General features: G+C 37.9%; 1 protein-coding gene across 5 annotated transcripts in view; it reads right to left on the reverse strand.

Annotated features, from left to right (window-relative positions):
- Window positions 1–455: 455 nt before the first annotated feature.
- Window positions 456–15,056, reverse strand: part of kat2b (K(lysine) acetyltransferase 2B) — a 75,841-nt gene continuing 61,240 nt past the window's right edge. For 2 of the 5 annotated variants that reach the window (XM_059972340.1, XM_059972339.1), the window contains exons 16-18: window positions 7,317–7,380; window positions 7,106–7,190; window positions 456–5,769 (exon numbers count right to left, since the gene is read on the reverse strand). In XM_059972340.1, the coding sequence (XP_059828323.1) occupies window positions 5,576–5,769; window positions 7,106–7,190; window positions 7,317–7,380 (343 nt within the window). In that variant the 3' untranslated portion in view covers window positions 456–5,575. The remainder of the gene's footprint in view (window positions 5,770–7,105; window positions 7,191–7,316; window positions 7,381–15,056) is intronic. The other 3 variants (XM_059972341.1, XR_009512668.1, XR_009512667.1) reach the window with 3 other exon arrangements.

Here is a 15,056-nt window from a genome sequence, read left to right on the forward strand (position 1 = left end):
ATTCTGAATTTACCTTATCTTACCCATTCTGATGATTCTCCACCTATCATTAGTAATGCCTTACATTAAAATGTAAGAGTCAGAAGCAGGAGTGAGCCATTTGGTCCAAACTTGTACTGCCATTCAGCAGGATCAAAAGTGATTTTCTACCTCAATTTATTTTCCTGGCCTAATCACACATGCTTTGATTATCTTGCTATCCAAAAGCCTATTTATCTCTTTTGAATAAACTCAATGGCTGATGCTTTATAGCCCTGCAGGATAGAGTAATATTCTACAATGGCAGTGTAAAGTTTAGGAAAAAAATGTACAAAATAATGTAGCTATATCCAATTCAAATAGCTTAGGAGATGGATGGGAAGAGAAACTAAATACAAGTAGGCTATGTTCAAGTTGATCATTTGAAAATTACTTTATTTTTCTTAGTACAATATATTAATTTTACAAAAGGACATGTACTATATAAGTAGTAAATACAAAAATTTACAAAACCTCAAAAGTGAAGTTTAAAGTATTGCACAAAATCTACTCCTTTCCTCTAAAAATGAAAAAAAACAAGATAAATTTAGAAAAATTCTTAATAAGTTAGTCATACTTTTGTTTACATTCTAATTTTATATTATTGGAGAAACATTTCTTTTAAATAGAAAAACACTAGACCATTTTAAATAAAAAAAAACTTGATGTTCACTTATCTAAATAACGTTCAGTATGTCCTAACAATTAAGAATGTCATTCAACTTATCAAGGAGGACTGAAGGCTCAAGCTTAAATCATGGCATCTTAAATCTTAGTTTGCTTTGGAATATTGTCCTAATTAAATCATATTAAAATATTGTATTAACCCCAATTGTGAGAAAATGCACATGACTGCAATCCACAGGTCCAATAGGTGGATTTAGCAAGTAACAATATACTTGATTATTTTAACACCTTCTCAAACAATATTTTTGGAATATTCACCCTCTTAAATATTTAACAATGGGATGCCACAACCATTTTAGTAACAAAGTGCTTTTAGAAATTCTATCAACAATGTATGAAAGAAGATAAGGTTACTTTTAGCAAATACACTTTAACACTTGTAAGTATACCACAAACATAATCATTGGTTGAGATTTGTCTTTTTAAGGTCTGATGATCACTAATTCCATATTCATGGGAATACACAAAGAGAGAAAATTAGATTCTTCATTTAACCACACAGAAACAAATCACATTTGTTCTTCAGCTCCAACTGACAAACTAAATAGTTTGGAATTAAAAAGACACAATGTGAAGAAACAAGATACATCTTTTCTGTAATGAATGGGAACTCAACATATAGCAAAAGGCTATATTTGATAGTTCATTTTCCAAATTAAATTTGAAACTCTGAAATGAGAAAAATGTGATCTATAATGGTTCAAAATTGAATTAATCTGACATGTAAAAGAGCATTTTAAGTACAGTTCATCAGTATTTAGAGCAGTATTTTAGTTTTACCGAAAGTAGGTTTCAGTGAAATTTGAGGGCTCTTAATATTATTGCATTACCCTTAACTTTACAATGAACCAATCTAATCAAAGATGTACATGGCTTTCAATTCGGAAGATACATGGTTGCTGACAAATATATTTATTTATTTATTTATTTAATTACACACTGAAGAACTTGTAATTAAAATGTAACATTTTAGACAACTAGTCCTATCCCAAATCATCTGGACAGATATGTAGATCTTCAATCAAATGTATTATGGTGAACTGATCATTCTGTGTGCTTGTTCATGAGTGCTCTTATGGGCAACTTAAAACATTCTTCAAAATAATAGGTGATTTTATCCATGGTCTTACTGTTTTATTACTGTTTCAGCAATGATGGGCTACCAATAAGTTTATAAAAGAATATTGATTTTGGTCTTTTCTAGCTCTATATTTTAATTGTGCTAACATTTTGAGTTTAGCTTGTCCAATGCATGTATCAGGCAAAATACCATGACTATTGAATACTTTAGAAATTAAGCCTAATTAACATGTAGAGAAGATAACCAACCTCCATAATACCTGCACCACCAACTCATCAACTTGCCTTTAAGTTCAAGCAAGTCAATTAGACCAAATGTAAATATTCTAGTATTTCTGTATGTTAACGCACTTTTCCATAATTATTTTTCTTTGCACTCATCCGGATTTTGAGGAGATTTAGAATGGGCTACTTGGTAGTATTGTTTCAATGATATGTACATTTTCAATCAAAACATCAAGGTGTTTTCACATTACCAAAACACCAAAAATAAATAAATACAAAATACTTATGTATACACACACATGTATAATTTGATGCTCCTATTTATTTGTTTTTGGTGTTTTGGTAATAGGAAAACTCTTTGATTGAAAACATATACATCACTGAAGCATATAACATGAGGGGATACTTCAATCAAAGGGTCATAAGAGTGTGGAATGAGTTACCAGCACTCATGGTGCTGTAAGTTATGGTCCTGGTTATGGTGGATATAAGCTTGATTTCTACGTTTAAGTTTGGATAGGTACATGGATGCCAGGGTGTGGAGGGTGACGGTCCAGCTGCAGGTCCATGGGAATAGCAAAATGGTTCATCATGGACTAGATGGATCGAAGGGCCTATTTCTGTGCTGTACTTTTCTATGACTATATGTGGCCCTCACAAATTTGTTTTATGCCTGGATGACTCAGAACATCAAACACAATTTAAATTCTCTAATTTTGGTCTTTTTTTGACAGTGATAGAAGATATTTATATAAATACTGTTAACTAATTAAAATATTGGTAAGCTAAAATGTGATGTAAGGTTAACTGTACTAGGAATTCTCTTGAATTCAACTAATTTAGTAATTTGTTTTGTTTTCATGGAATTGCCAAGCAATTATCATAATGTTTTAAAAGACGGATATTGAATGAATTATTTCCTATCCCTCTTACAAATCACAGAGCTGCTATATTAGGACAATTCTAAAATACCTGTTTGTGAGGAATGTCTACTGTTGCCATTAAGGTAACTACATGCTTGAGGTTGCAAAACTTTCAATATTTGTTTGAGTAATTCTCCAATTCAGATGAAAAAAAAATGTATGATCTTAAAAAAATCACTATCCTTAACAAACAATATAACGTTATCCCAAATTATTAAGTGAAGTCTCTATCTTTGATGTGACTCATTTGAACAGTAATAACAAATGACTTATTTAGGAGCTCAAAAGGTTAGCAACTCTTTGGAGCAATACAAGTTAAAGTATCTCCACTAATTAATTATATAAAACATACTTATTTTGCAACCAAATATTTATTGGAAGAGGGGTGGTGGTGGATGTTTGAACAAATCTATCTGTCTGTTAACTGAAATAAAACTAGTGGATTTCATCTGCCCAACAGGGCTGGCAAGGGAGGCATGGACCATTTTGACTGCCGTCTGCATTACACAGCCATTGGGCTTTCAGTGGAAAACTATCAAACTCATCCAAACTAACTGCAAGTTTCTGTGATAAATGGGACATGTTTGGTCTTGGAGCTGGGAAAGAGCAGAAAGGCCAGTTTTATGAAGGTCAGGAGAGTATTCTGTTCACCACTGTGTCAGCGCCCACTGTACCAAAGTAGTAAATGCCTCTTCTAAGCTCTTCTCCCGTTAGCCTACCAGATACAGCAATACTAAACAGAGTACAATCTGTGAGGTGCATATTTTGTGCAGTACTATCCTAAAATGGCAAACAGGACGCTGATTCCTGATTTGGATCACTGCATTGCCACTTAGTCACGGGCTTGGAGATAGACTTCGACAATCAGATCAGCAAGTCAATCTCCAGCATTTCTGGATGACGACCAAATACTCCCACTGGGGCTCAAAATCATTGAATTTCTCCAAACTCCTTGGATCTAACTTCTTATAATTTCAATTGCAGATTCTTCCCTACATTTAGAGAAACAATTTTTTCATCTCTATATATTTGCATAAGAACTAAAAGGAAATGGATAAAAATATCCATCATGATATGTGTACACTACCCCAAATGGTTTTCTATCAAGGATGGAATGTAACATTGTTACCACAATGGCAGAAAAGGCAAGTTAAGGAGAATAGGGGGGTTAAATATTGTTATCTGTTTAGACTTGGGTACAAACATGTGGCTAAGTAACACCATCTTGCAGACTGAAAGACAAAAATTTGTGATATCTGCACAGAAAATTCCAAAAATAAATTTATCTTTCTACTGTAAGAAGTCTGTATAAATCAGACTGTTACAAGCAATACACAATGATTTTCCTCAGCTTTTAGAACTAGAGAATTTCATAGTTTGGAAATGTTCTCCTCCCATATAAATTTAAAATACTTTAACCATTTAAAATGTACTATCTGCAAATTAAAACATATAATTTGTCTCTGAATAGAAAACTTTCTCTATTATGTTATCTCAGTTGAGGATATTATATTTCATCTTACTGCATTGTTTTGTTTTTATTGTCAGCCTGTTATTGATACTGAAAGATACCTTTATCCACACTCTCCTTCAAACCAAAATATTCAGAAATTCAGAAATTTGTGCTTTGCAATTTAGAGAAGATACCTTTCCCTTAAAGAGCATGTCTAATATATTGCCAAGGGTTAGAAGCCTGCAAGCTTATTTGGTGTTTAAATAGCTGAAGCCTTTGGGTTAGAAATCTGTCCCCAGTTGCAATGCTGAACATGTAATATTACTGTATTTGCATACAGAAGCTCCAAACTGCAATTCAGTTCCATTATTACCTTCGATGTTATCAAATCTTGAAGGCAAATATCACACAATTCAGCATGTGAAACAGAGTGCAAAATTCCACCCCACAGCACAGAGTACCAACAGCTCTTAGCAATCTGTCAAACCAGATCCTTTTTGTCAGGATCTTGGCTAATAGCTACAGTGTTTAAGAAGTTCAATGGGAAGAGCTCCTACCCCCAAAGAGGACTTAATGATTTTGCTCATTAGTCACTTCTATGAGTTAGAGTAGTAATCACAAGCTTCAAGAATACTTGCAGACCAGTTAGGTAAAATAATGCCTTAGTGAATTAAAATTGCTTTTGTTGTTTCTTTGCCTCTCCACAATGGCAAGAAATGCAAATATAATTGACAAGTGTAAATTTTGAGTGCTAATAAACGAGACAGTAGAAACACTCCATTGATATGTGTTCAAGTTTATGAGTGCACTACCACCAGCCTTCTAACCCAGCATGGAAACACACTACCCGCACCGAACAGTTGTTTCACTAAAGGAATACATTAAGTTTCGGCAATCAAATCATCTCTCAATGTATTAGCACGTGTTCACATACCTCTGCTACAAACACTGTATACTCAGCAGGCATTTTCCAGGCCTCAACACAGTAACATGAAAACATCTCCTCAGGAGAGCTCTTGGCATACAACAGATCCAATGTGCTTTGAATTGTAACTGACTGGATTAAGAATTTCCCAAACAGCTGATGTTTAGAGTTACTGGTAAGCACTGTAATAGGCCCACTGTATACAGTACATTATTATATAGTACATTAAACGAGCAGGCTTATCAGGTCACCAAATACTTGAAATCATTTGTCAATTAGTCCAGCTTCTTTTATTTTAGTGTAAAAATTTTTTTCCAAGATATTGGCACACTTGAAGTACTCACTTTCTGGAGGATTGTATTCCCGACAGTTTGTGAAGATGCGCTGCATATCTGCCATAAATAATTTTTTTGTCACATAATAACGGTTCTTGACACGTTCACTCATTGTTTTCAGATCTTGAAAGCAATCATACCAAAGTAAGATATTATCACAATGCACAATCTAATGCAAATATATCCTCCTTAAGTGTGGAGAATCAATTGTGCAAGACTCCATGGGAGGTCTCACCAAAACTCTGAATATCTTTAACAGGATTTCCTGAAGACAAATTTTCACTAGTAAAGGCACAAAACAGTTTTCTTGTTGGAGATGATCACTGCCTTGTATTTGCATAGCAAATGTTACAAATGTTTGAATGTTGCACTAATCCTTGTTCCAGTTGGCACAGGCTGTTTCATTTACTGAGTTTTGCAATAATCAGCAAACATGTCCATTCCGACCACAACATTAGGTAGGTTATTGGTGAAGTAACTGAAAATGTCTGGGCCAAGGCCTTGATTTTGAACAACTCAAGGGGAAATATACTTCTAACAATCACAATCACCTTTCTTTGCACATGTTTTGACTTCAATCAGAGGTAAACTTTCACTTCAGTTTCCATTAACTTCAAGTTTACTGAACTCCCTGTTGTCATATTTGATCAAATGTTGTCACTCTCTCCTTGCCTCAGAAATCCAGCTTTCTCCCCATGTTAGGACCATGGCTGTAGTAAGGCCTAATGATTCTAGCATAACCTAAGCCCTACATCAGTGAACTGGTCTTACTGGATAGTTGTGTGTCAGATACCTGCTCTCACTTTGGTGATGATTAAGAATAAGATGCTGAGATTGAAAAAGGCTCAATTGAATTTGTTTTGTTTCTTGTGGACAGGGCAGGGCATACCTTGGAAATTTTCCACACTGTCAGTCAGTCATGCTGGAACAGGCAGATTTGAGGCAGAGTTAGTTCAGGAGAACAAGTCATCAGCAATGTGGCAGTGCACCCAACCCTTTACCTTTCCCATCCACCTGGCTTCACCTGTTACCTTCCCTTCCTTCCACCCTTTTCTTCTGGTGTCTCCCCCCTTTCCTTTCCAGTCCAGAAAAAGGGTCTTGGCTTGTTTTACTGAGTGTTTATTCATTTCCATAGAGGCTGCCTAAGCTGCCAAGTAACTCCAGCATTTTGTGTGTGTTGCTCTTTTCTGTGAGGTCTGTGTTTTGTTCAAGGACATGAATGAACCTGACATATCAGCACAACTGCTGGAAGAGAGAGTGATGAGTTTGTGAAGCATATTCTACTTTGTTTTTGTTGTATTTGGTGAAAAAGCATTTCTCCTTGATGCAGGGAGAACTGGTAACCTTTTAGCAAATGTAACGTACAAGTTTCTTTTAGGTTACACCCCAAACTGCAATTTTTAAAAGAAATAATTAGGGGCCTGAATGTTGATAGTTTCAGAAAAAAATTCTTACACACCCATTGGAAAGCGGATGACTTCATAATAACCAGGGGCATCAGTTTTCTTAACTGGTTCCATGAATGGCCAAGCACTTTGGTGACTCTGTTAATTATAATATAGCAGAATAAGCAATTCAGATTCTTAGCTTCATGTGGCAAAACATATATAAAAGCAGTAACTGGCTGTTAGCTTTAAGGTAGGATTTTTTACGCTACATTTGGTCTTTACCTTTACTTGCTGCAAAATGTTCTTTAAGGTATTGTAAAGCTGTTCAGGGTCTCTTGAGTCTTTTCTGAAACAAAGTTTAACATCAATTGCATTTTGAATGAGAAGACAAAAATAGAAATCTTATCCTTTAATAATTAATTTCCTTCAGCAAAGAGGCTGAAAGAAGCAGTACATTTAACCAAGAAAATACACTTTTATTTTGTTGAACCTGAACCAGAATACCATCACAACATGTCAAAAAGGCACGGTGTACCTTTGCCCATATTCAAAAGATTATGATTTCAGTTACACATCCCAGAAGCAGGAATTCCTTGCCATCAGCATGTACTCAATTACCACAGGCCTCCTGACCAAAATATTAACATTCTCCAACTCCCAAAGTCAATTTTTAACCTGGTGAACAATGAAAATAAAATCAGAGGGTATTACTTTTCCTTTATTCCAAGGATCCAGTTTCCTGAACCTCTTGTGTTCTGCTAAATGCAAAACTGGCTATTCCAATTGTGCCATGCTATTTTGTGATATCCAAAACCAATGGGCCTGAATGAATTGACAGCTTCAGCAGAAGACTATGTTGGGTTACAACCCAAAATGTTAATGCACCACTAGTGGATGTTGCTTGACCCACTGTGTTGCTCCAGCAAATTGTTACTTAAGTTAAAAAAGCTAAATTTAACTAAGGGCAAATTCTCTTTTCATCAAAAATTCTCAGCTGCTTCTTGTACTCTGGCTGCAGGGCTTTACTTACCATGAACAGTAATGAAATGAGCAAAATGCTGATTGCATCCTAAGGAAAAGATGCAAGGAAGGCCAACAAAACAATAGGAGTCATGCAATCACAAATGTTTTATTGATAGTAGGGCCGGGATAACTGCTGAATGGAAGATCAGTGCAATACACAGTGGCTAATTATGACTCGGCGATGAGTAATTCTTGCTTACAAAAATAATTAAAATTTAGAATGCAAACCAGAAATGTGACTGATAAAATGATGCCTTAATTTTGAAATTTAAGGCATTGATCAGAAAGTGCATTTAAACTAAGTTCAGAAATAATACGAATGAATAGCAAAACTGGCTGGAGTTGTATTCTTGCTTATTCTCTTGGCAATATTTTGATATTGTTATGCCTTTTTAAAAAAAAGCACTACAGTGGTTAATCCCCTAATTCAAGTGCTTAAATTCTCTGCAGTGAAACTAAACAAATTGAAATGTCAAGATAGTTAGATAACAATTCTTTTCTCCTTTAGTAAAATGTTATTTTTACTGAATTGATGCCCTAGGATCATTAGAAACTTTCCTCATAATGCAGTCATTGCCTATAATTAATATTCTTCCCTAATTGCACTGACACTGAACAGCTTGACTGACATTGAGATTCCAACTTACACTTGATATTAAATGGCATAAAAATTGGGGAAGTGCTCACCATGAATATCCCGAAATTGTCCGGAAACTTAAAAGGACTAGTTACATAAATAGGTTATCTGAACGGTGGCATATTTCCTGACTACCTATTCATTCTAACATGTACAACACAAAGCTCAGGAATCTGATAGGATAATGACCACCTGTCCTGAGGAATGCATCTCCAACAGCACTCAAGAAGGTCATCCAGGACACAGCACTGAATGTTCATGTGTGGCATACAGTGAACATTCACTCTGTGTTATCAGCGCATTGGAGAGAGAGAATTCCATCACATGAAAGTCTTAGGAAGTCATCAGATAAGCCTTGAATGTTGCATCAAATCTTATGTAGCTTCTGACCTAACTTCTTGTAGTTCTATGATTTCTACGATTCTGGTCAATAATGAGTGATGGTGTAGGGACAATGATGGCAAAGCCATTGAATTTCAGAGGTGGCAGTAACAACTGGAGATGGTAAATGCCTGGCACCTGTGTGCCACAGATGCAACTTACCACTTACCAGCCACACCTGAATGCTGTCTAGGTCTTGCTATAGAGATTTAGGCATCAAAATAGTTTCAAAACATTTTGTTTTTGCTTTGTATAATACATTATTCTTACTGACCTATTGCCTTTAGGAGCATTAGAAATTTCCCTCATGGTGCAGGCATTGGCTATAATTAATATCCATCCATACTTGCATATGATCTGTACAGCCTAACTGACAGGGGTTGGCATGGACAGGTTCCGAATTCCCTCTGAAACTCTACGGCATAACCATTGATGAAAAGCCCACTATCAACATCCTGAAATTTCTGTTTCAGTTGATGAGTTGCTCAGTCATCAAAGACATCATGCCACTGGCGAAGTGGCTGAAGATGGGCTGGCTTAGGCCAATACCCTGAGGAAATCAGGAAAGGGTGATTTGGGACTGGGGTGATTGAAATGTGACAAGCACAACAAGCCTAACATCTGTGTTAGGTAAATCACTAGAGGGGGTTCTGAGGGAAAAGATATGTCTGCATTTGAGAAAATAGGGTTTGATTAGGTATAATCAGTATGGCTTTATGCATGGGAGATCATGCCTCACAAATTAGACTGAGTATTTTGGGTAGTCAATGAGGGCAAATTAATAGATGTGGTCTAGTCTATAGGGACTTCATTAAGTCCTTTGATAAGGTTCTGCATGTTAGGCTGCTTTTGAAAGTTACATTGCATGGGACCTATGGAAAGCTAACTAACTGTTGTCTTGATGGTAGGAAGCAGAGCATGACAGTGAAAGGCTGACTGGAGGCCCGTGGCTAGTGGTGTCATAGGGGTCAATGATAGACCTATTGTTGTTTGTCATCTATCAATGAGTTGGATGAACAGTATATACAAGGTATGCTTAGTCAATTTGCAGATGACACTAAAATAGATGACGCCATTGACAGTAAATACGTTTGTTACGAATTTCAGAAGGACCTTGCCTAGCTGGGTAAAAGAACTAAAGAATAGCAAATTAATTCAGATGTGAACAAGATAATGTACTCTGTGAAGACACACCAGGGTACAACTTTCACAGCAAACAGTGTGAATTCCTGAGGAGAGCGGTACGGAGAGACCTAGGAGTATGAGTAGATGATTCCCTGTTCCCTGTAAGTGGCGCCAGGGGTAGACAGAGTGGTGAAGGCAGCTCCTGGCATGCCGGCCTTCAACAGACATGGAACTGACTAGCGAAATTGGGACCCTATGCTGCAGTTGGTCAACCTACTATAGGAAAGATGCCATTGAGCTGGAAAGAGTGCTGAGAAGATGTTGCCAGAACTTGATAGAGTGGGTTATAGAGAAGGATTGAATAGGTTGGGATTTTATTCCTCGGAATGTAGGAGAAAGAGTGGGTGTATTGCAGAGGTGTATAAAATCATGTCAATTGTTGATAGGGTGAATGCAAATAGTCTCATTCTCAGGTTTGGGAAATCAAGAACAAGGGGACATAGGTTCAGGATGAGAGAGGAGAGATTTACTAGGAATCAAAGGGTGAAATCAGCAGTCAAAAGAAGTGGTTGAACTAACTACATTAACAACATTTAAAAGAAATTTGGACAGGTACATAGCAAAGGTTCAGAGAGATATAGAAGAAACAAGGACAAATGGGACTAGCTTAAATAGGAACTTTGGTCGGCATGGACCAATTGGGCCAAATGGCCTCTTTCCATGTTGTAAGACTCTATGACTATTTTTCATTAGCGGTGGTATGAGTTCAACTGGAGGACTGTTTCCCCTTTGGTAAGTGGCCATTATGAGACATGGATGCCACACTCAGTTAAACACAGTCAGGTGGCCCCTACTTCTAGGCGGCCTATTCTGTACCAGCTCAATGTGTACTCTTTCAAGGCTTTAGGGTCTCATTCTTCCCAATTCAAAAAGTGTAAAAGCAGACTGTTTTATCTCTTTTGATATGACAAATCTGACATTCCTTGTACAGCCTTTGTACCATCTTAAGATCAGGAGTGGGGACGTTTGCACTTGGATGCATGATGTTGCAGCACCTCAACAAATGAAACAGTCCATTTCTACACGTGGCAGGAACCAGACATCATTCATGGGCTAATAAGTGGCAAATGTCATTCGACACAGCAGTGCCAGCAGAAGCAAGAGACAGTCTAACCACATATTTGAAACTCGCTAGCATTAGCATTGCTGAGTCCTGCACTATCAACCACAACACATCTCCAATGATCAGAACCTCAGCTCATCTACTCTTATAAATATTGTGGCTACAAGACCAGCTTTGCAGGTTGAGCATCCTGCTACAAATGACTCACCTCACCACACCCATCATCTCCAACGCACACGTTAGGGGTATAATGAGATACTCTGTTTGCCTTAATGAATACAGCTCAAACCTCTCAAGCAGCTGTACACCATCCGGGAAAGAGCAAACTACTTGACTGGTGGCCCATCTAGTATCCTAAACACTGATTTCCCACCACCAGCAGTCATAGTGTACAGCAGTTACAAAATGCAGTGCACTGACTTGCCCAGGCTAGTCCCAACCTGTGACCAGTAACAGCAAGAAGGACATAGCCGGTGGGCACACAGGAAAAACCATTACCTGAAGATTCTTCTCCAAGCATAATGTCATTTTGACTCGGAACTCGATTGCTGGTCCTTCAATGCAAGATCCAAATCCTAGAACTCTCTATTCAATAGCATTGTCTGACTAAGGCAGGACAGACTGCAGAACTTCAAGAAAGCGGCTCACCATCTGCCTTTCATGGGAATTTTGGGATGGGCAATAAATGCTGGCATTGTCAGCAGTACCCAGATCCCATCAATGAATGAGGAGATTCAGTATGTTACCAAAGACTCTTGCAAGTTTCTACAGATTTTCAGTGGAGAGCATTCTGACTGCTTGCATCAGTGCCTGTTATGGAGTTTCCAAAGAAAGAGGCAGCAGAGGGTTGTAGACACAGCCAGCTCTGTCACAGACAACCCTCCCCACAATCGGGAACGTCTTTAAGAGGCGGTGCCTCAAGGCAGAGGCATCAATCAGTCAGGACACTCACTATCTAGGTCATGCCCTCTGCTCATTACTACTAACACGGAGAGGGTACCAGGAGCCTGGACACCCACACTCAACTTCACTATTCCTTTTTTGTACTAGTTATTTATTTATTTGTTTGATTGATTGTAACTGTTCTGGACCATTCTGGAGTTACAACATTATGGATAGCATAATTATGGATTAAATAAGAACCAGTTTTACAAGAAATAAAACCTGTATACAATTTAACAGGATATTCTGATTCTGTCCCATTGAAACTACATAGGGGAAGACAACCTGCTAATTATCCAGCTTTCTGCACGTTGCTGAGGTGTAACCTTGCCACCTGGTGCACAGTTGCAGGACAAGTTCTGTTTTGTCTCAACCTTCTGGTTAGTTTATTTACTTTTTATTACTTATTGAGAGAGGTACATTGTGGAACAAGCCCTTCAAGCCGTGCCACCCAGCAACCCCCAATTTAACCCTAACTAAATCACAGGACACTTTACTATGACTGATTAACCTATCAACCAGTACATCATTGGACTGTGGGAGGAAAGCAGACAAAACCCACAAGGTTCACGGGGAAAAGAGTACAAGCTCCTTACAGACATCGGTGGGAATTGAACCCAGGTCGCTGGTGCTGTAAAGCGATGTGCTAACCACTACACTGCTGTACCACCCCAGTTGTACAGTATATTCATGGTGCCATCCTTCAACACTAACAATAAGAAATATGTTTTGGTTTTGGGACAGACACCAGTGTTGCATATCCAAAGAGTTGCTGCTAAGTGGTATGTGCTACCATTATAAATTTGCAAATTTACCTCTGTTCAAAATGTTGAAGGTAAATAGGTGATTATAGCAAATGAAACTGTTGTTTTCGTTGTGTTGAAGAAGTTTAAACATAATGCCATAAGATATAGGAGCAGAATTGGGCCATTTGGCCTATTGAGTCTGCTCTGCCATTTCATCATGGTTGATCCAATTTTCCTCCCAATCTCCTGCCTCCTCCCCATAGTTCTTCATGCCCTGACCAACCGAGAATCTATCAACATCTGCCTTAAGTATACATAAAGACTTGGCCTCCATAGCTGCTTGTGGCAAAGAATTTCACAGATTCACCAATCTCTGGCTACAGAAATTCCTCCTTAACTCAATTCTAAAAGGATGGCCCTTGATTCTGAGGCAGTGTCCTCTGGTTTTAGACTGTCCCACCACAGGAAACATGAAGTCAAGAGAGTGAGATTCTCTTGGATTCTCTCTCCTGTAGGTTCCCCGTGTGAATAGACATTGATATTTCCCAGTTACGGTGCCCATGTTACACAGTTTTAGTCAGTCACAACAACAGCCTATAGTAATTCCTTATATCTTGTGTTGTACTGCTTCCAAAAAAAAAAACAATTTTCTTGATATATGTCAGTGATAACAAACCTGATTCTGATTAAAAAGGTTTCCAATCAAACAAGAAAGAAGCCATGTTGGATCTGGTTTTGGACAGAGAAATAGGCCTTGTGGGTCCTTTGTCAGTGGGATAATGCTAAGGAACCAATGATCATCAGATTTTAAAGCTGAGGTTAAGAATGGATCTGAAATGGTCTGTGGGAGCCGTGTAAACAAAATGAAATCAGTGCCTTCGAAAGAGTAGAGTTAGATAGAGTAGAAGAATGGGATTGATGGGATTACCTACCAGAAGCTGGCATAGTTTCAATGGATCAAATGGCTTCCTTTTGACTTATAACAGTTCTATAATTTAGTGATTTTCAATTTAATTTATCTATATACTGGACTCAACTTTTAAGTGTTTACTGTAACCAGTTCATTACACCAAAAACTCAGCAACACAGAAGGCATCTATGGAGAAATACACACAGCAGCGTCAGAATCTAGGGCAGAGGTTCCAAACCTGGGGTCCACAGATTCCTGGGATAATGGCATAAAAAAGTTGGGAACCCAGATCTAGGGTCCAGAAAAGCTGAAGGATGTTGAAGGTGAAGCAAACACTTAATGAACTAATAATTGGGATACAGGCGTTATTGGCCAAACAACAAGTCCCTGAAAAGGTGGGAGTGTGCCTCGAACTGGTCTTAAACTAATGGTATATATCAATATTGGCAAGTGTAGCGTTAGAGGATTTTGATTCGGCCATACAGAAGAATGGTAATCTATGCCCAAGTTAGGATTTTCTGTGTCCAGAATATAAACTTATACATATGGTGTCCTAATATATTTGTCTCCATATGGAGGCAGAGATATGCATTTAATTTTTCCACTGCTACTTTTGATGAGGAGTACAGCAGCAGAGTGGGTAGGACAGGGTCGACAGCCAGGATCAGGGAATATTTGGGTGCCACAGTGCTATAGTTAATACAGCTGCTACCTTAAAACTCCAGCAATCCAGACTCAATCCTGGTTACCTCCCAATCGGGTGTTACCTCAGTAGAGTTTCTATGTTCTCTGTGTGATCGTGTGGGCTGAGAGAAGTGAAGGGTGTGGGATTGATGGGCTAAGAGCATGGTTTCTGTGCTGTGACTATTTGTGTTTTCATCACTTTAACTGGCAGAGGTTGTGGGTGAATTTAGGGGCTACTCCAAGTAACTTGCTGCAATTCAATGTGTAGAAAGTACATTTTGTAACTGCAACTTTCAGTATGGTGAAAGGGTGTTTTTCAATGATTTCTTTAACCTATCCAGTGCCACTAAAATGTATTGTTGAAGATACAGCCTAAAGAGCAAGTTGGAGGTTTTCTATCGAATTCCTTCCTTAGATGTGATGGAAAAGTTTTAGAGTCAAACAGTAAAGT

This window comes from Hypanus sabinus, chromosome 6, assembly GCF_030144855.1.
Source record: "Hypanus sabinus isolate sHypSab1 chromosome 6, sHypSab1.hap1, whole genome shotgun sequence".
In the NCBI taxonomy this organism is placed as follows: domain Eukaryota; kingdom Metazoa; phylum Chordata; class Chondrichthyes; order Myliobatiformes; family Dasyatidae; genus Hypanus; species Hypanus sabinus.